At 37.6% G+C, this 22,992-nt stretch overlaps 1 protein-coding gene across 1 annotated transcript in view; it reads right to left on the bottom strand.

Annotated features, from left to right (window-relative positions):
- CTNNA3 (catenin alpha 3) overlaps positions 1 to 22,992 on the bottom strand; it is a 1,522,505-nt gene that overhangs the window by 137,602 nt on the left and 1,361,911 nt on the right. Inside the window, exon 14 of the mRNA XM_037062679.1 lies at positions 6,165 to 6,257. Within this exon, the coding sequence (XP_036918574.1) occupies positions 6,165 to 6,257 (93 nt within the window). The remainder of the gene's footprint in view (positions 1 to 6,164; positions 6,258 to 22,992) is intronic.

Here is a 22,992-nt window from a genome sequence, read left to right as displayed (position 1 = left end):
AATAGGATATTAAAGGTCTGACAAACCTTAGCCATCACACAAATAAAAACTGCATGTTACAATTTCTTTAATTTTGGATCATTAAAAATATGAATAATGTATCATTTAAAAGATTATATAACATTTCTACACTGAACTATGATATTAGTTATAAACTTTTAAATGTTTTATTTTTGATGTTATGATTCATTTAACTGAATTTCAGCAGTTAGAGACCACAGCTCCAAATACCTTCTAATAAAAATCTGGCCGTATGCAGTACCAAATGAGTGCCCTTCTTCCCCTCTTATCTGCGAGACAATGTGAGCAAAGTTTGACTTCAGAGAGATGGAAACAAAATCCTTGATTTAGTTTTTAGGCTTTATTAGCTTTCAAGCTATGTAGGAAGACAGAAAAGTTACTAGAATATATATTCCTCATGGACCATGGACGGGGCTAGGGAAGAAAAGAGTGATTTTAAAAGACTACTTGCAAAACTCTCTTCCACATGTGTCCTTTAAATATCAGAATGACTTATTTTTCCCTTTTTTATGATTAAGTATCATCAAACTAGGAAAGGATGCCCTAGATAACTTGATGAAGGTAACAGGACTCTAAGACAGAAACTAATGTAACACCAAGATACCAAAATTTCACAAAGAAAAAAAAACACCCTCTCAGGCTTTCAATAATAAAGGAAATAAAAACAATAATTACTGGGTCAAATCTTCTGTTTCATCTTACTATCAAGAGTTGCTTTTTGTGGTCACTATTTCATTTCTATACTAATGTGGCTATAGAGACACATAAAAGCACTGGGATCATTAAGGATCACAGTAATACCACCTTCCTTTTAACCTCTTAAAGTAGCTCCTAATAAGTCCCTCTCCTGGAGAAAAACAACTTCAAAAGACTTTTGCGAATAGATGTCTAGGATGTCAAAAATGTTTAGCACCAAAAAAAAAAAAAAATAGGCAACGGAAGTAACCTATGAGAATACTAAGATTTGTGTTTACTGAGTTCCAGGAGCCTCTCAAAAGGAAATCGAAGTACAGCATTGCCACTCTCAAGTCCACATTTACCATAAAATTCATTTGTATAGAAATCGAATTGGATTGAGCACTTTTTATGTGCCAGGGACTAAATGAAATTTTTTCTATATCTAGTTTAATCTTCAAAACCACATAAAATAGGTACTAGAATTATTATCAGATTTTTACAAATGACAAAATTGAAAGTTAAAAATATAAAGCAACTTTTCTGAGACCGTATGCATGGTAATTGGTGGAACCCACATTTGAAACGAGGTCTTATGTGGCCCCTAAGGCAAACTCTTAACTTCCACATTACATATTAGAACAATGAGGCGCTTGGTCATCCATTTCATTTGCAAAACTTTCTTTCAATCCTTTTTATTAAGAGTCTTTTTATCCCTGGCTTATGTGACTCACTTGGTTGGAGCATCGACCCACATACTGAAAGGTGCAAGTTCGATTCCTGGTCAGGTCACATGCCTAGGTTGAGGTCCAATCCCCAGTCAGGGCATGAACAAGAGGTACCTGATCAATGTTTCTCTCCCTCTCTCTCTCCCTCTCTTCCTCTCTGTCTAAACTCAAAAAATCACATCCTCAGGAAAGATTTTTTAAGAGTATTTTTAAATCCATAATTGTACCCAGAAAGGTTTATGGAACACACTCTTAGTTGCTAACCTGCTGCTGACACGTGAGCAATTTCCTGAGTCTCTGTTGTTACAATAGCCCCGGGAAAAATTTCTAGACGTTATAAATACTCCTGTAAGGAAATATCACAGAAGCCAACGTGACAAGAGACTGAGTGAGGAGTAACAGCCTCTACCTTCGGGTTCTGTACTTGGAGGCCTCATATTATTGCCCTAAGTGGTCTTCTACTGGATGACTACTTGATTATTACTCTGCTTCATTACGGTGAGTGATCTGCCAGGGATACTGTCAGGGTCTGGGCATTACTGTTCAGTTTTCAGTGGTAATCAACAAAATGATTTTGTTATTGGTGGGAGGTTACAGTATTGGGGCATTTAGAAATTTGTGAGGCTTAAACAGAGCTGATGCTAAGGCTTATTTATGACCTTCGGTTTCACAAGTCTTCTTTCTAGCAGAGGAATTATGATACGGAATCTATAACACTGACTATGGCAAGAGCTGCGAAATGAGATCCTAAGGGAGACTGACATTCTACCCACGTTCCCAAGTGAGCTGCCCTGGAGAAAGGGCAGTTGGTTCCATAGACCTAGAATATGGTCCTAGTCTACCTGACTGACCCAAACTAATGACATTTTCTGAGGCTAATTAGTAAAAATAAATAAACAAACAGAGAAGCAAACCCCAGGGCTTTGGTTAAATAAGACACTGATTTACAAGCATTCTGTAAACTATAAAGTGTTTCAATAGGAAATATTGTTTAGCATGCATTTAGTATAATATTTGGGGAGGCATTTAGAACATACAAAAACTATTAGAATGCTTATTTTCAAAGATATTTCATAAATATTTTGGTTGTCTTCATAGATATTTTCATGCCTCTTTCAAGTTTAAGTTTTAAGATAAAATATATCTCTGTTTTCCTTGCTAAGAGCATGAACAAAATAAACAATGAGCTCTTCGAAGAATGTTCTCCAAACCTGTAGCAAACACACACTCCTGTACTGAATTCCCTGTGAAACACCTGATTGCTGGCTATAACCACAGTAGTGGTCCAGTGAGTATTCAAGTTCGATAATTAAGAGGGTCACTAATATCCACTGCTGTTGTGCTGCCACTTCCTATTGCATTTTCTATTGGTCCTTTATCATTTCACTCTCAACCATGGACTCTAAATCACTATTTGTTGGTTATGGACCTTTACAATGCCCCGTGGCATTTTCCGCTGATGACGGCAGTAACAGATCATGTTGAGTCCAAGCTACTGGGAGTGAAATGCAGAAAGTGAAGTGACAATAAATAACTGTCACTCCATTACTAAACAGTTTCTAAAATTGTTTTTAGTGTATGTTCAATATAGCAGAGCCTGCATAATACAAAAACCAAAGAGGCATGTACTCCTTAGTAACAGTAGCAACCAGAAAGAACCAAAACACTTGTCTTGCACAGTGACCAAAAGTTCCTCATTGGTCATGACATAAGTATTCACAAAATTCTCAACAGATCCCACTTCAAAAAGTTATGGTAATTTCTCAAACTCAATGGTACATGGCAAATACATCAACAGGTACGCTCAGATCAATGAACACGAACTTTAGTAATGCTGCATAGAATTTAAACACAAAGTCTTAAAAGGTTATAAGATATGAAGACATCCTAAGCACAGAGATGTGACTGTAAGAGATACAGGACGATGCAAGATCTAGGAGGAGATCATAAAACCTGCCTAAACACAGTCTCATCTCTGGCCAGGTGATTTGGGCGGGAGCTGGATTTGAGCTATCCTACTCGGTCAGCTATTGCATATACTTCAGGTACAAGAAAGAAATCTGTTTTAATTAACTCACAACATAGATATTCAATGAGGATGTTATTGGAGTTAAATTATTCATACTATACAATAATTACTCTTTAAATTTAAGTTTGTATCCCGCCTTCCTTTTTCAGACCACTTCAGCATCCTTTATTCTGTTCTATTTCATTCCATCAATAATGTATTAGATTTGTTGTAATGGTGATTATTTGTTTGCTTTCTAATAAAGGAATCATTCTACTAACTCTATAACCTAAGTAAACTGGCATGTGTCAATCACCAAGGGTCTTGGTCTGAAGACATGATCTACTTACTAGATAAGATATATAAATTTGAACCTCAGTGATCTTGTTAGTAAAACCAGGGAAATAATGTCAATATAGCAGAATTAATGAAATAAATAAATAGTATATGTGAAGAGACTACCGTTTCATGTTTCCCCCCAAAAGGAAAGTCTAAAAATGAAAGGTGGTTTATTTTGGGAATAGGTCTTAGGAAACAGAACTGAGAACCTGGAAAAAATGAATAAGGAAATGAAGGCCAATGGGAGATTGTATTATCAACTTGATCAATGCGGTAGGAATTTTGACATGTCCTTATGGGAAACTTTTCAGAACCTGTGAAAAATGAACTTCAAAGTGGTCCATCCAAGGAATGGAAGAGTATTATTCAAGGTTTGCTCTCTGGGGTATTAGTGCCTCACACAAGGGTGTGTATGTATCAGTATATCTGAGCAGGTTTCTGAGGGGTTCCACATAGCAGTAGTAGGGAAACCTCAGGGCAAGAGGGAAATATAATCCCAGCTATGTGGAATTCATGCAGGGGAGACTAATGAAAGCAGAGAGAAGCCAGGTTGAATATAATGTTGCTCCCAGTAGATTTGATGGTCTGGGATCTATCTTGTCACTAGGCAGTTGTGAGGCTGTCTCCCTGGGTCATTCCAGATAAACTGGATCGTGGGGGTCCTGTGCTCAGTGGAACACAGAACCCTGATCCAGAGAAGGTTCAGAGTGACTTTCACCAGGTTAGCTACTGTGGCTTCTACAAAAGATGATTAAGATCCAGGGTCATAGTGATCATCAACTTCATATCCTACAATGGTTGGGTCGCTATCTATGACCTATAATGCTGCCCAAGGACATAAATACAAATAAAAATGGTGACAATAAGAAGCTTATCTTTTTAGCATATAATTTTTAAATTTATAAAACATTCTCATTTGCATTATTATTTTTTGGTGTTACCAGTGGTGCTGCGAGCAGGTGTGACATTATTCTTCATTTTTCTGATGAGGAAATTTGAATGTTCTAAGTTTGAAGGGCCTTAACCAAGGGTTTTTGCCTTCATGTGATAAGCATGAGCGAGAACAAAGCAAGTTTGTTCTAATCCTACAGTCCTGAAAGTTGCCTTTATTTTAATAGAAGTTTCCCCCAGCAATTCCTCTGTAAGCTCTGACAATTACCTGGCACGTCTGGTTACTGGGCAGCAGCCTGAGTGAGTCACTCAGTCACTTCACTAAAAGCAAGGGCAAAGTTCACCATCAGCAAAATTTATTTTCAGTCCCCCTATAAGGTTTGATTTCTTACTGCTTACTAGAGTTGAAGAAAACTATCTCCAGATGCTATGTGTCCCCGGACAATTCCCAACATGAACTGGTTTCTAGAGGTCTGATGGATCACTTGAATGATCACTAAGAAATAAAAACTCAAAAAAAGCAACACCTCTGATAAAACGAAAGTGCTGTTACATATATACCAGTCCTAGGTTATCTGAAGATTTGAAAATATGTAACTTTCTTAAATTTCTATTTTTCCATCTGTCTCTAGATTTTAGGCACTGAATTAAACTAATTAAAAATACTAATAATGATAATTATACTGTTGCTACAACTTCTACAAGTAATGCTTTCCAATTATTGAGAACTCACAGTGAGCGAGGCACTGTGTTAAGTGTTCTATTAGTTGATTGACCTAATCCCAGGATAGTCCTTATAGAGAGTTACCCTCACTTTACAAATTAGATAACTGAGGTAGAGAGAGGCTGAGTGAGTTTCCCAAGTAACACAGCAAGAAGCAGCCGGCTCGTGGTGCCCCCTGACGGTCTCAGCTACTACGCTCCATTGCCTGGCTTTCAGGCCAAGGTAGTGCAGTTGGGTCTGTAGTTGCAAACTGTCTGGATCTAGGAAACCAAACTTCCAGAGATTCCCGAGCAGTGGATGTGAGTCAAGTGAAGTACCACATCTCAGAGTCACCAAGAAACTGATTTATATCTCTGGGGTGTGTGTGTAGGTGTGTGTTGAGGGTTGGGGAGAAAAAGGACATTGCAGCGAAGAAGGAAAGTAGAGGAGCGCTGCCTAAAATGTTGTTTTGTTTTGTTTTTTTGCTCTAGAATTTCAGAGTGTATTTACAACTGCCTAGTTTCTCTTTTCTACTCTAAACAAACATACACATTTCACTTTTATACTCCCATGGCTGCTATAAAGATCAAGAGTGTTATGAGGTGATTCCCTGCCTGACCAGTGTGCTCTCAGGGTGGGGGACATCATTCCCCTCATGCTGTTGCTCCTGCTTTCTGACGCTCTTCTCCCTGACTTTGCAGAACCAGCTTTAGGCCCAGGGGTCCCAGCCGTGAGAAGCTGCCTGGACTGACCAGGCAAGTGCAGGGTACACATCTCTCCCCGCGGGGAGGGGACATACCCGGTCTGTTTTCCCTTCCGTCTGAATGCTGGTGTGACTCTGGACCTCATGATCCTCCTCCAGGTCTGAAACATCCTCCAGTTCCTCTGGGGTCTGTAAAAACAAAGCAAAACATGGCTGTTGGGAATGCAGAATGGAAAACAGTCTGGCGGCACCTCAGAAAGGAAGCGTAGAGACCAATATGACCCTGCAATTCCACTCCAAGGCATACACTCAAGAGAAGTAAAAACATATGTCCCCCCAAAACTTGTAAATGAATGTTCGTGGCAGCTAATCAATCATATTAGCCAAGAAGTGGAAACAAGTCAAACACATATCTACTGATAAATGGAGGAACAAAATGTAGTAAATTCAATTGATAGGATATTTTGGGGCCATCAAAAGGAATGAAGTCCTGATACATGCTGCAACATGGGTGAAACTTGAAAATATTATGCTAAGTGAAAGAAGTCAATCACAAAAGATTACATATGATATGACTTCATTTACATGATATGACTTCATTTACATGATATGACTACATATGATATGACTTCATTTACATGATATGGACAGTTAGGCAAATTTATAGAGACAAAACTTTGATTAGTGGCTCTCAGAGGAAGGAGTGGGTGAGGAGGGAGTGGGCCCTGTTGCCAACAGTATGTGGTTTCTCTTTGGGATGACGATGTTCAGAAATGAGATGGTGGTAGTGGCCGCACAATGCTGTGAATACACCAAAAACGCTGACGTTCACACTGTAAAAGGTCTAAATTAATGGTGTATGAACTATATCCTAATAAATTTCTAGTGATGTTTATTGGGGTGACATCAGTTAACAAAATTATATAGGATTCAAGTGTACAGTTGTAGAATACAGGATGTATATTGCACTGTGTTTACCACCAAAAGCCAAATCACCTTTTCCACCATATCTGACCCCCTTCACGCTTTGCAGTCCTAACCCCCACCTCCCTTTTTCTCTGGTAACCACCAGACTGTTGTCTGCGACTATGTGTTTTGGTTTGTTTACCCCATTTGTTCATTTGTTACTTTCATATTCATATCTTAATACGTTTTGAAAGGAAAGAAGGCAAAACTGATCAGAAGGAATTTTTTTTGAGCGAGCAGCAATTTCATTAAACAGCGTGTGATTATCACAAACCAAGGTATTTATAGATTAATGGAATAATTATCATTAAAGCCATAGAACATCAAAATGCCACAAATTATTGAGAAATGAAATTTTCTAAGAATTGAATACATAATTTAACATGAACTCCAGCTTCTGTTATCAAGAGTTAACTTCCTTCCACCTTTTTTCCGCTTTTAACTTAAACACCTCTTTGTTCAGAGGTGTCTTGCTCGGGAACTCCCCAGACTGAGGGGAGCTCCTCTGCCACGCCCTTCCCAACCCCCCAACTCCCACTATCGTAATGCTAACCATACTGCATACCACAGTGCATACTGCACTGTGTCGCTGTTTGTTGAATTAGGCAGCCAGTTACTGAACTGTCTACTCCGTGAGGTAAAGGCTGGGTCTGCCCTGTTTACTATCACATCACCACCACCTAGCACATAGGTGCTTTGGAATGAATGAAGCAAAATTATCAGTGATACCCAAAAGACAGGTGGAGATGAGCAAAAGAAAATATAGAACAGCAACAACAGATACTTGTTCTCATACTTGTTTTAACTAATACTAGACATACCTTTGCTGTTCTTCCATCTTCCATATTCCAAAGTAAACTGTTTTTGTTTTATGGTGTTATTTCTAGTTCAAGGTTTTTATTCCCTTCATCTCAATGGGGCAATAATTTAAAGATATCAGTCTTTATTGCAGAAGCAAGTAAAAGTACTTAATAAGAATTCACTTAATATTTGTCTTAGTTTACAGTCTCAACTTTAAATAGTGGCTCCTTTGCTACAAAGCCCTGCCTGGTAAGAAATCTAAAATATAAACATTTATGTCATGAAAAACAAGAGCAAAGTGGAAGGTCTTTTATATGCCCCTGACTGCTAAAGACCTGGAGAGAGGCACCACCTGCCTTCTGAGACCAGATCTGGCTTCCCTCCAGCCTTGCACTGCACACCGGGTCTTTGCTGATTCCCAGAGCAGGGAAGAGCTTTCCTTTCTCAGAAATGGAAACGCAATGATCAGTTCATACTGTGGAGCAACAGCACTGATTTCATAACCACTAATGGTCTGAGATCTTTTCCTCATCCCATGGATCTTTAACTAGCACAATCTTTGTTTTCTAACACATGCCTTAAGCATCATCCCACTCTTTCCATTTATTTCACTTTACTCCTATAATAGGATATTAACATCCCTCTTTTACCAAGGCCTCCAATATGCTGAGTAATTGTTACATGCATATTGATCTCGATATGCAGTCCCTCTTTATTGCCACTAAATGTAGTTTCAATTAAATGTAGCTGGGGTCGCAGGGCAATTTACTGTTTCTTCTTAGTCCACCACTAGGGAACTTCTACGCAGTCGTTTATTTATTACTATCCATTTCTGTGTACCCATCCCACAGTATGCTTGAGAAAGGATCTTTGCAATTTCCCTCCTCGACACATCGCCAGCCCCCGTGACATCTGAATAAATTCACTGGACCAAACTCTCTCTCTTGGGCTCTGTTTTATAACTGAAGGCTGTCTGGTGACCCTACTGTGATCTCTGTCTTATAAATGTCTCATATTTATTACTTGGGTCATACTCTATGATGTAGTGACAGAAAGCTTCATTATTGATTGCAATATTTTATTCGCCCCCAACATAAAGCTATTTAAGAGAAACTAAGAACCATGGCTGCTCTGAGAAGTCACGAGTATCACTCTGGGTGGTGTAACTGCAGGAAGAGAAAAGCCTCCTGTTTGTGCCCAGATTTCCATGCTTTTCTTTGTCTTTAACTCTGAGTTTTCTTGCTGAACCACCACAACTGGCCTCTTCTTTTCGTGAACAGAACGAGGGGAGTGTTCAAATCACTTGCTGGCAGCGTTCTGCATTCTATAAGGCCAGCAGCTGGATGGCATTGAAAAAGAAAGTCAAATGTATAATAGTACAGTTTAAGTAGAAGCTAAGAGAGGAATACTTTACTTATGTATTAAATGATATATTAATCCCTTCAGGACTAAAGACAAATAATAGAAAGAGCAAATATTTTTTTAAAACAGGAGGGAGGATGGGCTACCTAAGTTGCACACTTACTGGAAATATCAGGGGGCACTTCGTAGAGTATAGATGACTGTTTAACCCCTATGCTGTACTCTTGAAACTAATACAGCATAATATTGAATGTAAACTGTAATTAAAAATTAAATAAAAAACAGTTTGTTTTTACTCATCTGGTGACTTCAGTAGGTTAAGGGTATGTGGGTGGAGGGCGTGTGTGTGTTTCCAATCAATTTTTGTTCTGGGGGAGGGGAGACCCCCTTAGAGGCAGGGTCATGTGGTAGAAAGATGCTACCTGTATTGTTGAGAAACACAGACTTGAGTTTGAATTCTGGCTCTTCAATTAGTCATTATGGGACTTCAAAAATTTATTTAACCATCTAAGTGTTGGTTTACTTAGTACCACATTTTGGACAACAAACCTTATCCTGAAGTTTGTTTTGATATTAAATTGTACCAACATGCTTTAAGTAAGAGCCTGGCCCACAGATATAGGTGGGGTTCAGAAGATTTGTTCCTTACTGTTTATTGATTTTTCTCCTCTTTCTTTAATCTCCTGCCCTCAATCCCATCACAAGATTTTATAGTTTCTGATAAAAGTTCTGTGGAAATTTGGACACCTTTACTGTAGCCCAAATTTATTATTGGGGATTGATATGGTACTTTCTAGTTGTCCACAGTTACATTCGCCTGATTGGAGGTCCACGATGAGGTCATTGTGCTAAACAGGATTTAGTAAAACTCCACATGCACTGTGTTCTCCTAAATCCCAAGTAAAGATGTTCCTTGATCTGATTTAATCACATGTTAGAATAAAAGTATTTATTACCTTGGCCCCTGCAAAGATTCACTCTAACATAGATTCTCAGGAATGTGGCAAATTAACTCCTCTAAGTTGAACTGTCTCTAGACAAGATCAAGAAAAAGACATCCAATCGTTTCTGGAAATAGTGTTAGTAAACTTAGTAATTACTCATTTATTTCTTATACCAGAATTCAGAAAAACTGTTTTGTATTTTTGCTATTTTAACTCTTCCTTATTGTGAAGCCGAGGGAGCTCAAAGTGATTTGAAATAAGCTTGGTTTCCTCACCTGTCAACTGGCAGAAATACTACTCAGTTCTCAGGGTTATTATAAGGGCAAGATGACAGGATGGACTGGAAAATTCCTCAGTAACTAGAACATACTGATGCTCTAATACTGTTCATGATTACAGTTTTTAGAAGATCTCAGTGTATTTATGCAAAAGAGGCCAAGAAAAGTATAGAAGTTGAAAATATTTAGGCTGAGGTTTTTTCTATAGAAAATAGGACTTCAATAGACAGTAGTGAACGTAAAACTTCAGTGTCACAGTAAATTGGTGATATTACTGAGATAGAAATGACTGCATTGATATTGTGGAGCTCGATGTTTTCTATAAAATTAAATCCTTTAGAATCCCCAGTGAGACAGGTAGGTAATATCATTACAACTAAAAATTTATTTGCACAGACTTTACAAATGTTTAATATTGAAAGCAGAAAAAAAGCAGTGGTCACTACATAGGGAAATGAAAGAAGGAAAGGGAAGGGAAGGGAAGGGAAGGGAAGGGAAGGGAAGGGAAGGGAAGGGAAGGGAAGGGAAGGGAAGGGAAGGGAAGGGAAGGGAAGGGAAGGGAAGGGGAAGGGACGGGGAAGGAAAGGGGAAGAAGGGAGGGGAAGGGGAAGAAAAGGGGAAGAAGGGAAGGGAAGGGGAAGGAAAGAAAAGAAATTTTAGGACACCATAGTCATATTTGGTGTTTTCCTCTCAGAATTACCATTGAATTTTAAATCATACACATGATTTAATCTTACATTATACTTTTCTGACTATCTGTCACTGGCTTTACTGAATCAAATAACCACCATAGCAATGTCACGATGGATAACACTCAGAGAAGCTGTTAGGAAGGACGCAATGGAGAGTCTTCCGAAGCAGGAGGCTGGCATCACATGTTCAGTGAGATCTTCAGAGCTGAGCTGATGACAGAGGGTGATTTTTAAATGTCAAAGTAGAGAGGCAGAATTAAAATACTTTAAAAAATAGGAGTGGTTATATCAATAATACTGCTTAAAGTAATAGAAAATTCAGAAATGCTGCCCCTGAATACATACACCTTTGCCCAACAAACTGGCGCTCTCTCATTCTGAATGCTTCGAAACCAGCAACATTCCTGATGCATTTGCCTCTTTTCTACTCCTCAAAATGCCCTATTTTTTCTACCTCAAGCTCTTTGGCTCTTTTTATCCACTGCTCTCCTGTAATGCACATTCTTCCTACGGCTTTCACACGCTGGATCCTTCTCCTCATGGGAGCTCAGCCCTAACCAGTCTTCCCTAGCCAGTCTATCTAAAGGTAACCCTCTCCCCCACTTCATTTTATTTCATCCCTTCATATGTTTTCTTTTGGGTCTCTTATCATGATTACAATCCAGTTTTAATTTTTTCCTTTTCCCCTTTTTTGAAAGAACGTATGTTTTGGTCTTGCCCCATTAGAATATAACTTCCATAGAAATAGGGTTGTTTATCACTTCGAGCACCCGAGACAGCATATACTGTGTGCTCAATAAAATTTCCTAACTGGATAGTGAAATGAATTATTTTTATAACAAAAATCACAAGAAGGTCATAAGAATATTTCTGAGCTGGGGGTAATGTTTAACCCTTTCTCTTCTGCCTTCAGTGGGTGTTGATTAAATTATTCCTTAACTAAGTTAACGTTTGAGGTAAAGATTCCTGGACCTTTTATTGTGTTGGCCAAAAAGTTCATTTAGTTTTTTCTGTATGATGGCTCTACTAGGACTTAGTCGTCTTTCACTTCATTTGAAACAATGTTGTTAGACTGTATTGTGACAGCTGTTATATCAGCGTGTATTAAAAAATCAAAATTGGGGAATTTTTGTGCAGCCATTTTTATATTAAAATGAAGGATAATATACAACATTTTGGCATATTATGCTTTATTATTTCAAGAAAAGTAAAAATGCAGCTGTAACAAACACAAAAAGATTTGTGTTGTGTGTGGAGAAGGTACTGTGACTGATTGAATATGTCAAAAGTGGTTTGCAAACTTTCTCACTACTTTTAACATTTTAGCCAAATAATTCTTTGCTGTGGGGCTGTCTCATGCCTTGGAAGATGTTTAGCAGCACCCTTGGCCTCTACCCACTAGAAGCCAATAGCAGGAGATAGCCAACATACTCAAAATATTCAAACCAATAAAGTTGTTGGTGAAAATGAAAAATGTGTCTTTTATTTTGCAGAAAAAACTACACAGACTTTTTGCTAGCTAATCCAATATAAAGCCTATGAAAATTGGAGACAATAGATTCTGAGCAGAGATTTTTCACAAGCTCAAAATTTGTTGACTTGGAAGATGAGGGAGGCATGTATATATTTCATTAGCAATGCAGTGTAGATATAAAAAATTTCAGAGTAAATGCCATCTACCAAACCTGACCAGTTTCAAATCTCATCAGGGTCCTTTGTCACAAATTTTTCATTGAAACAGCAATTAGTAAACCCTAAAGAGCTACATGTGCTAGCCCAGTGAGCTTCTCATTGATAATCAGTGTAAGAAAATGACAAATGACTGGTGGTTCTCTCAGGTGCCTGAATATTGCCTAAATCTAGAAGCTTCCCAGCTTTGGCACTATTGAAAACTTGCTCTGAATCATTTTGGTTAAAAGAGGCTGCCTCTAATATTTTGGAAGGTTTAGCATGACCCCTAGCCTCTACTCCCCACTGGTAGTAGAATCATCCCAAGACATGACTGTCCAAAATATCTCTCAACATTTCCAAATGTTGGGGAGGAACAGAAACACCCTCTTTGAGAACTACCGCTGTAGACCCATGGCTCACCGGTCACAACACAGGTGGTGGGGGAGAGGGGGAGGCTCAGGAACTATGTTTGAATTGATCAGCGAAGATAAAACTTAGTTGCTTTAGGAAAAATAAAAATAAAGAGCAATTTTTTCTTGTACATCTGAATCCATGGACAGAAATTCATACCCCATATAATACCATTATGGTTACTCAACAGAAGAGGGCACTCTTTAATCATTTTAGTCTTAACCAAACATTGAAAGACAATACCAAAGACCTAGGAACATAAAATTTCAAACTTGATTGCAGCAAGAACACCATCATTTATTAAGCTGTTTTCATTGATTTTTTTAAATAAATTTACTTGCCATAAAGAAATTATTATGTTCATTATTATTATTATTATTAAGAGATACGCAGTGATAGTCCAAGTTTGCTTGATCGATAATAAAGATGTTAGAAAAATCAAGTGAAGCCATCTTGACTTTCGTATTTGAGTGTCTTTTTATGTATATAAACAGGCTATTATTGTAGATACTGGACATCTTCACACCAATAAAACAATTCTTTCCCTCAATAGAGATAAAAGATAAGGCTATCAGATAGAAATAAAAGACATTCTCCAGAGTTAGAAGGTTTGAGACTGAGACTGAATGGTGAGATGCAGAGATGTTTCCTTAAAAATGCCAGGCAGAAGATGGGAATAAACAGGAAGTACCCCAAGGAAAACTGAGAAGGCATTCCTTATACTGCCAGGAAGTTGTTAGGTTTGTGTCAGAGAGTAGATTAGTGCAAGTTGGAACACCTGGGTTTTCATTCTAACTTTGCCACCAATTAATTTCATGCTTAGGGAAATCTCCTATTTTTTTATTTAAAAGAGAGATCAGAATTAGGTAAGATTTAATATTTTTCTTCAAGTCCTTTGAGTTTTAGGATTTTATGAGTTCATGTTTTGACATAACATTAATTTGGATGAAATGTTCCTAGTACTAGGAGATCTCAGTATTAGGGAAAAGCTGGTAAAAATGTTGAGTTCAGTTGATTGAAACATAACTTATTCCAGTCTATCATGTTCATTAGAAATATGATTAATTTCCCAATAAATGCACCTTCTCATTCTCACAAGGAGAAGGCTTCTAGTATTGTTCACAGTTTTGTAACTTGAGTGACTAACTCGTTGTCCAGCAGATACTAGGTGCTCAATAAAGGTCACATTTAGTGAATGACTATAAGAAAGTAGATAAGAACATTAATAAAAATGCAAACAAAAACATATATTACTATTTGCCACAATAGATATTGATAGATTTTCTTATAATCTTTCAAAAAACAATTCAATACTCCCTCTAGGTACCTGTCTCATTGTATGTTTCACAAGTCATTTCTTTCTTCTCTTCCAGTATGTGAGAATATAATACCACATGAATTATTCCATATGATGAAACTAAGGTGCCTGGGTGAGTATTACAACCCTTACAAGCTACAGCAATTGAAATATAGTTTGACAGAGTTAAGTTGCAGAATGTAAAAAATACATATACCCTAAAGTAAAAGAAAATAATGTATCTATTATGTACAAAAGGATGTGATAAAACATGGAGTCAAAGATGACAATCTGGGCAGATAAATCCTGAGCCTGTAGGACATAATTGTCACAGGAGATGTAACCCTGATTCTTAGTGATTCATGTATTTTTTATAAAATAAGTTTCTGTAAGTTTGCTGCTTCAAAACCTACCTAGGCGAACAGCCATCAAATAGCCAATCATTTGATGCCCTACGGTTGAGTCTGGATTATGATGCGTATCATAAGGGTGATCATTATAATCACTTACGTTTGTATAAGGCCGGTCTAAGGACTGAAGCAATGATAGAATCACACAGGGGAGATTACATTGTAGCCACAGTCCCTCTATCAGAAGGGCTGTGGGCAATCACGCCTCTGCTCCTAAGGCACCGATGAGGCCGACGGCTTTAGAAAAGCACACAGCACATCAGCAAGAGGGTCACCAATGAAAGTGGCCTTTCGATATCACAGCACCTATTCCCCAGTAATGACTCGCTGATCTAGCTCTGATTCCCAGGACGGCATGTCTAATTCATGAAAACTGTCATAGGGAGTATTCCGGCTTGAGGTTTAAATAAAGATGTGAAAGATTAATGAAACCATGAAGAACAGGATTTGGATGAAAGCATATTTTTGGAAAGTTCAAATATCATAAATAGCCAGACCCAAATCAGGATCTTGACACTTTTTTTAAACAGAAAAGTGAGGTAACCATTTTAAATTGATGTCTTAATAGAATTCATGATCAATTCCGCCAAAACATTCCCCATTTCTTTTCTTATTCAATGTTACCAGTAAACCTGGAGAGGTAAATTGTTGTCATTTTCATTCCATAGCTGAGGAAACTGAGCTTTATAGAACCTGTCCAACATCACACAGCTAATAGAGGGCTAGTGCAGGGTGGGGCCCAGTGCTTATCTCTGAACAGTGTGGCTCCGTGGTCACAAGGGCATGCTAAGTGTGGGAGTTAAGCAGTTAAAACTCACAAGTGTAGAAAAGTGAACTTCAAACAGCATGAATATAGCCCTAGAGCAAGGCGGGCCAGGAATTTTGGGCCTTTGATCAGCAAGCACAACACCAGATTCGTCATTAATCTTCCCTTTCCCATCCCAGATACAATTTCTGGACCTCAGCAAACATGGGACCACCTACCTTAAAGGATATATTGTCTTGGAAAACCAAACTAAAGGCTATTTTGCTTATTTCACAGACTGGCACCCTGGTTTTAAGTTATACAAGGCTTGAGGTGATTTCAGTTTGGGCCTCAGAATGAGGAAGAGTGTGCCAATGGCTCTGTGAAAAGAAGTGCTCTCAAGTTATGCTTTTCTTTTTAAAGTTTTGTATGAATTAGGCTATACTAATCAGCAAAACTATTCAATGTGTTTTGGACAGAGCTGTGAGCTTATTTCCTGTTTCCAAATTATAAGCAGAAAACCTAAGGTAAGTAACTTGCAACAGTTCCTTCATTAAGGCAAGAACTATGTTGGAACATAATATAAAGACTGTTTAACTGGGCACTAGGTCAAATGCTGCCCTGAAAAACTTGTAATCTCATTGTGGTTTTAATTTGCATATCTCTGATATTAGTGACATTGAGCATCTTTTCATGTCTATTGGCCACCAGTATGTCCTCTTTGGAGAAGTGTCTATTTAGGTCCTTTGCCCATTTTTAAATTGGATTGTATGTTTTTTTTAGTGTTGAGTTGTATCAATTCTTTATAAATTTTGGACATGAACCCCTTATTCAATGTATCAGTGAATATTTTCTCCCATTCAGAGGGTTGCCTTTATTTTGTTAATGGTTTCTTTTGTCACGCAAAAACTTTTTAGTTTAATTTGGTCCTATTTGTTTATTTTTCTCTTATTTCCCTTGCCTGAGAAGATATATCAGGAAAAAAAATATTGCTACAAGCACTGTCTGAGATTTTACTGCCTATGTTTTCTTCTAGTAAAGTTCTGGTTTCAGGTCTAACATTTAAGTTTTTTATTCAGTTTGAATTTATTCTTGTGTGTGGTATAAGAAGGCGGCCTAGTTTTATTTTTCTGCATGTATCTGTCCAATTTTCTTAATACCATTTATTAAATAAACTATTTTAACTCCATTGTATGTGTCATCTCGCACTGACCAGAATGGCCATCATCAATACATGAATAAACGAGCCCTGGCGAGGACGTGGAGAACGGGGAACACTTCTGCACTCTTGGTGGGAATGCAGACTGGTGCAGCCACTGTGGAAAGGCACAAAGAGATTCCTCAAAAAATAAAAATGGGGCCCTGGCTGGTGTAGCTCAGTGGATTGAGCACGGGCCTGTGAAGCAAAGGGTGGCTGGTTCAATTCCCAGTCAGGGCACATGCCTGGACTGCAGGCCAGGTCCTCAGTAGGGGACACATGAGAGACAACCACACATTGATGTTCCTCTCCCACTTTCTCTTTCCCTTCTCCTCTTTCTAAAAATAAATAAATAAAATACTTAAAAAAATAAAAAATAAAAAATAAATAAAAATGGATCTGCCTTGCGACCCAGTGATTCTGACTTCTGGGAATTTAACTGAAGAAAACTGAAACACTCACTCAAAAGAATATAAGCACCCTGTGTTCAGTGGAGCATTATCTGTAATTCCCAAGCTATGGAAGCAGCCCAAGTGTCCATCAGTAGATGAGAGGATATAACAATTATGGGACATTTACACAATGGAATACTACTCAGCCATAAACATGGCTGAGAAGAAAATGTTACTCTTTGCAACAGCATGGATGGACCTGGGAGACATTATACTAAGTGAAATAAGTCAATCATGTAAAGACAAATACCATATGATTCCACTTATATGTGGAATCTAATGAACAACTTGAACTAACAAGCAAATTAGAGACAGAATCATAGATGGAGAGCAGGATGGCAGCCATGGTGGGCGGAATTCGGTGGGTGGAGGGATTGAGCAAAAAGGAAAAAGGACTCACAGGCACAGAGGAACAGTGTGGTGACTGCAGGGGGTGTGGAGTTTAAGGGGGATGAGTGGTAATGGAAAAATACAATTAGAAAATAGCTTAAGACCTCAAACAAGTATTTCACTTGTTCATAGCTCAGCTTCTTCAGAAGTAAATGAAAGGATAAAACTAAATGATTTATAAAATACCCTTCAATGAACCATTCACTTTATAAATCTATTGCAGGTTTAGATACAATGTCTGAGGAAAGATAGTATTTCTTTTAAAAAAACCTTGGGATTAGCAGGACACCCTTCTTTTGAAGTGATCCACACAGTCCTAGATCCCCAGTCCCCCCTGGATGACTAACGTCTCAGGGGGTGAGAAACAGCTCTCGGCACTTGTTTTATCCAGGACTGTTTAGAACAATGCGAGGGCCCTTCATAGGCAGTGATGTAATTGATGACGCCATTGAGCATTGTGGCAGGTCAATTGCTGTCATTGCTCTATGAGTGCGAGGTGTGCTGTTGCTGGAGACAATGTAATAATAATAATAATACCAATGATAAATAGCAGTAGTATTAGAGGCGGGGCGATGATGGTGGTGGCAGCAGTAACAGTAGCAACAGCAGCAGCAGTGGTGGCGACAGATGACTGAAAACACACCTTGACCTTCCACCTGTGGGTGTGAACACTGTCACCATGAGTATCAGACAAACTCTGCTCTGTTTGAGTGCAGAAGTCTCACCTTCCCCATTAAAATCTGTGCCAAATAAACTTTGAATATGTGGATTTGTGTTCTTATTCTTAGAACAGACAGCTAAAGAGGGTGACCTAGTATTAAATATACTAATGTTTTAGAAAAGCTATTTTATAGATGTTAAAATAAGAGTCTCAGAGATTTTCTAATGGCAGAAGTACACTTAATACACTTTTAACTGAATGCATACATACATATATATGTATATACACATATTTTAATTATAGAAAACATACTGTATATGTATATGAAAAAGAGAGTTGTGGAATATTATACCTTGTCTTTTTTATAATTTATTTGTTTCTAGGTTTTTACAATATATATATTGTATATATATATATACAATAATATATATAATATATATATTATGTATATATAATATACGTAATATATATATACATTATGACTTTTATCATGGGGAGGACAAGCAATGAGTGCTACAAAAATCTGCTTAAGGATGAATGCACCACCTCAAGGACGTGCCAGCATGTCCTTTGTCAGCATGTCAACAAAATTGCGCAACTTACTGCAGGGAAGCAAAGCTGGCCTTGTCACATCGCAATAGGTCTATTAATGTGGCACCATATTTAAGCTGATGTAGACACAGACCAAAGATTACAAGGTGAAGGGACAATTGCAGCGTGCATCTTCATGATCAGAGCAAACACGAAAGAAGACTGTGTGAGCAAAGACAGAGAAATTCCCCTCACTCAGCGCCATGCTCATCCACCAGGTTGCCTGGTCTCCTTTGTAACTCTGCAGATCTGTAAAAGCAGTTGCTCCATTATTTCATGTATAACACTTTCAGTGTCCTGAAAAATGATTTTATAAAAGTGTTCTTTAACAAAGATTTTGAGGGAAAGTTGTGTTTTGATTTTCCAGTGGGGATTATTTTTAACCTGCAGGAAATCTTTTACTTCCATAAATTGTTCGGTAGTCAGGTATATCAATGGCCCTAACCAAATTCATCTGTCTAGATTTGCAAAGTAATCTCGGGCACAATAATAAAGCAAAAAACTGCCTGCTGTGTTCCAGCCACAGATATTATGTAGTAAGGCTAAATAGGATGTCCAAACCTGACACTCCTATTTTACTAAACTAAAAAAAAAAAAAAAAGTAGTTCCATATTGCTGAGGACATGTTGCACTCTAAGACAGTAATTCAGATCTATATTAGACTTTTGCATATATTATTCATGGTTGCTGGATTGAAGTTTGCTTTATGAGACATAAAATTTGCCTATACTAGCAAAATAAAGTAGCTTGAATTGGCATCTTAGAAATAAAAGAGAATGCCAGAATGCCACAAAACAAATATTTGGGCAAACCCTGAGTAAGAATTACGTTCTCTCTATAAAGAGATTTTTAAGTCTCAAAACTAAAAGGCCTGTTTGTAGAAGTAAGTGAATGATCCTTGTTGAAGACGTGATCAGACTCGAGTGGTTGGGAACCTGGCTCACAGCAAGTGCTTCCTGTTGTTTCGACACAGACCTGTCCCGATCAGTGGGATCAGCACAAGTGGTGGAAGCAAACCCAGAGGGGAAATTAGATTAAAAAAATGTGCATGTGTTCCTTAACATGGCAAACATGTACATGCCATGGAATCCAGACACTTCACTCCTGTGTATTCACCCACGAGGAATGAAAACACAGGCACCCAAAGACGTGCACAAATAGTTAGAGCAGCTGGATTTGTAACAGCTGAGCGGAGAGAATGACCCACCAGGGGAGTTATGTAGCTGTACATCCACTCAAACAAGTACAGATGCAAGTAACCACATGGATGGAGCTCACGATAATTCTGCTGAGTGAAAGAAGCCCAAATAATGCATACTGTATGATTCTATTGATACAACATTCTAGAAAATACCAATCAATTTTCAGCAACAGAAATCAGATTGGTAGCTGTTTTGTGTTTGGGGGAAGAAATGATTATATAACAAAGGAGCACCGGTAAATGTTTGGTTGTGACATATGTTTCTTATCTTGATTGTAGTATAATTTCAGGGCTATATTCGTGTGCCTATAAAACATACTGAACCATATGCTTTAATATGCAGTTTATTAAATATCAACTTTACTTCAATAATGCTGTCAAAAAGTTGCAGTTAATGATTAAAATGCCTACATGCACACATATTACATAAAGTAACAATTGTTTGCTATAAATGGGACCATGTGATGTGAGGTTCTGTTGAACAAGTATATGAAAATAGTATTGAAAGTTCATTTTTAATCAATTAATATTCTTTTTTTGCTATTTAATAAAATGGACCTTAATTCATAGTAACTACATATTCACCAAAAATGTTTAAAGTTTTCTTATCAATATTAATGTTAAGTGTTAAATTGTTATCAAAAATGAGCTCAGTTCACAGACCCCAGAGGTGCTTAAAGATTATAAAAAAACATTAAACTTTAGTAAGAATAATATGAACTGGAGGCTTTTCTATGCAGAAATCAGTGTCTTCATAGAAAATGACCACTGATGAGAATAGTAACGTACTATAACAGGAATATGATTTTTCCATTATTTAACTGAATTTATAAAAATACCAAACCAAACTTTATATACTTTTACTACATTCAAGGTATGGTTTTAAAAAAAATAGTCGTAAAACCCCTTTCTAAAATGAAATTATAGAATGCTAATATAAACAATACGAAAAGGGAATATGTAACTGCTCTGACTAAAGCATAAAGCTGGGAAGCTGGTACGTGTGCGTGTGTGTCCGTGATGTGAAGCTGGACAGTCAGGTCATGCCCTGCTCACCTGTTATCGCCGTTCAGGAAACAAGTTCACTCATGCTAATTAACCCAAACCCACCCCATAAGTTCCTCTGTGCTATCACCTTGGGGAATTCCATCCTCCACGTTTCACCAGAAGTCGGTCCATGACAGTAAGAAATTGTCTAACTCCTGGCTAAAAGTGCAGAATTAAATATAACTACAAACACCTACAATTCCTCTTGTACGTGACTAATGGGATGGTATGTTCAGTAGATTTTAAAAGAACACAGTAAAATAATAAACTAGCAATAAAAATCCGGCATCTGCTCTGCTCATGTGTTGCTCTGTCCTATCTTTTTCAGTAACTTTCCTCTCTCTTATTACTACTCCCTTCTGGATTTCTCTCGAAGTACTCTTAGATGTCACCAGCCCCACGCTCTGCATGTATGGATAAAAATGTCATTTTTAAAAGTCCACTCAGCCCTGGCTGGCGTAGCTCGGTGGATTGAGTGCGGGCCTGCAGACCACACGATCGCGGTTCGATTCCCAGTCAGGCCACATGCCTGGGTTGCAGGCCAGTTCCCAGCGGGGGACTCACGAGAGGCAACCATACATTGATACTTCTCTCCTTCTCTCCTTCCCTTCTAAAGATAAATAAATAAAATCTTTTAAAAAAAAAGTCCACTCAAACTCTCTCTGGATGAATAATATTAACATCATCAATTTACAACATGGAAGATGTATGTTAGATAAAACTATCGATAACGTACTAAGACCAATACTTTCTTTTATAATCTGACCAAAATAAATTGTAAGCACTGTTGAGCCAAATTTATACTTCTTACTTTTCAATCTCACCTTTTATTCTTATCTTTCTTCCTATTCAAAGTAATTTAGTATGCCAATATTTTATTATTAACATGGTTCTGTCTTAAAATTCCCTTTTCTCTGCAGATCTTATGCATTATCCAGTAACCAGAAATAAAATGTGGTCTCTGGAAAGGAGATATTGCATAAAAATTAGTTTTACAGTGAGAGAGAGAATCTTCCTTGGGACAGGATTGTATCAATGCAGTGAGATGAAAAAGTGAGCCCTGTTCTGTCTCAGAGAACTTGCAGGGTTTTTTGATTAACTTCAGTGACTGGTGTGTGTGTATGTGTGTGCGTATATGATGTTATTCTTTGTAAATTTGGAGGTTTCAAAATTCAAACAGAAAATACTAAAAATAGATACATATGGTATTCAGAAGATATTTATGAAATACTATGTCTAAAGTAGATTACTATGCATATTTAGATTATCAAATTGTCATAAATTACATGAGGACACTATCTTCTTTTTTTAGATGAAGATAAACTTCCTTTAGTTAGAAATCTTAAACAAGCAATTCCGTTTTTTCTTTCCTTGCATTTTATTTTATATTTACCTTTATTAACTTTACTGGGAAAACATTGGTCAATAAGATTCTACAGGCTTCAAGTGTTAACAGGTTAATAAGAGTCTATACATTTCTATGACACATGATCTGTATGTTTACCTTGCACGCCCACCACCCAAAGTCAAAGTATCTTCTTCCGTCAGCACTTTCATCTGCCTTTACCCTCACTGCCCCCATCTCTACCTCACCATCTTTATGAAGCTAATGCAACATAATCTAAGTTCCGACTTTTAGTCAAAATTTAATGAATACTAAAATATATTATTCACATTCTCCTCTCAACATACACTTTCATTTGTATAAGGATAAGCTTTTCGATTCATACAAAATGTCATGTTGATTTATTTTGCTATTCTCTACAAGCTGTCCCTCATTATTCTCTCATTAATATTAACAGATTGC

Source organism: Sturnira hondurensis, unplaced genomic scaffold (genome assembly GCF_014824575.4).
Source record: "Sturnira hondurensis isolate 20B ecotype Veracruz unplaced genomic scaffold, ASM1482457v3 Scaffold0014302, whole genome shotgun sequence".
Classification (NCBI taxonomy): Eukaryota; Metazoa; Chordata; class Mammalia; order Chiroptera; family Phyllostomidae; genus Sturnira; species Sturnira hondurensis.
This window is presented reverse-complemented; position numbering and strand designations above follow the sequence as displayed.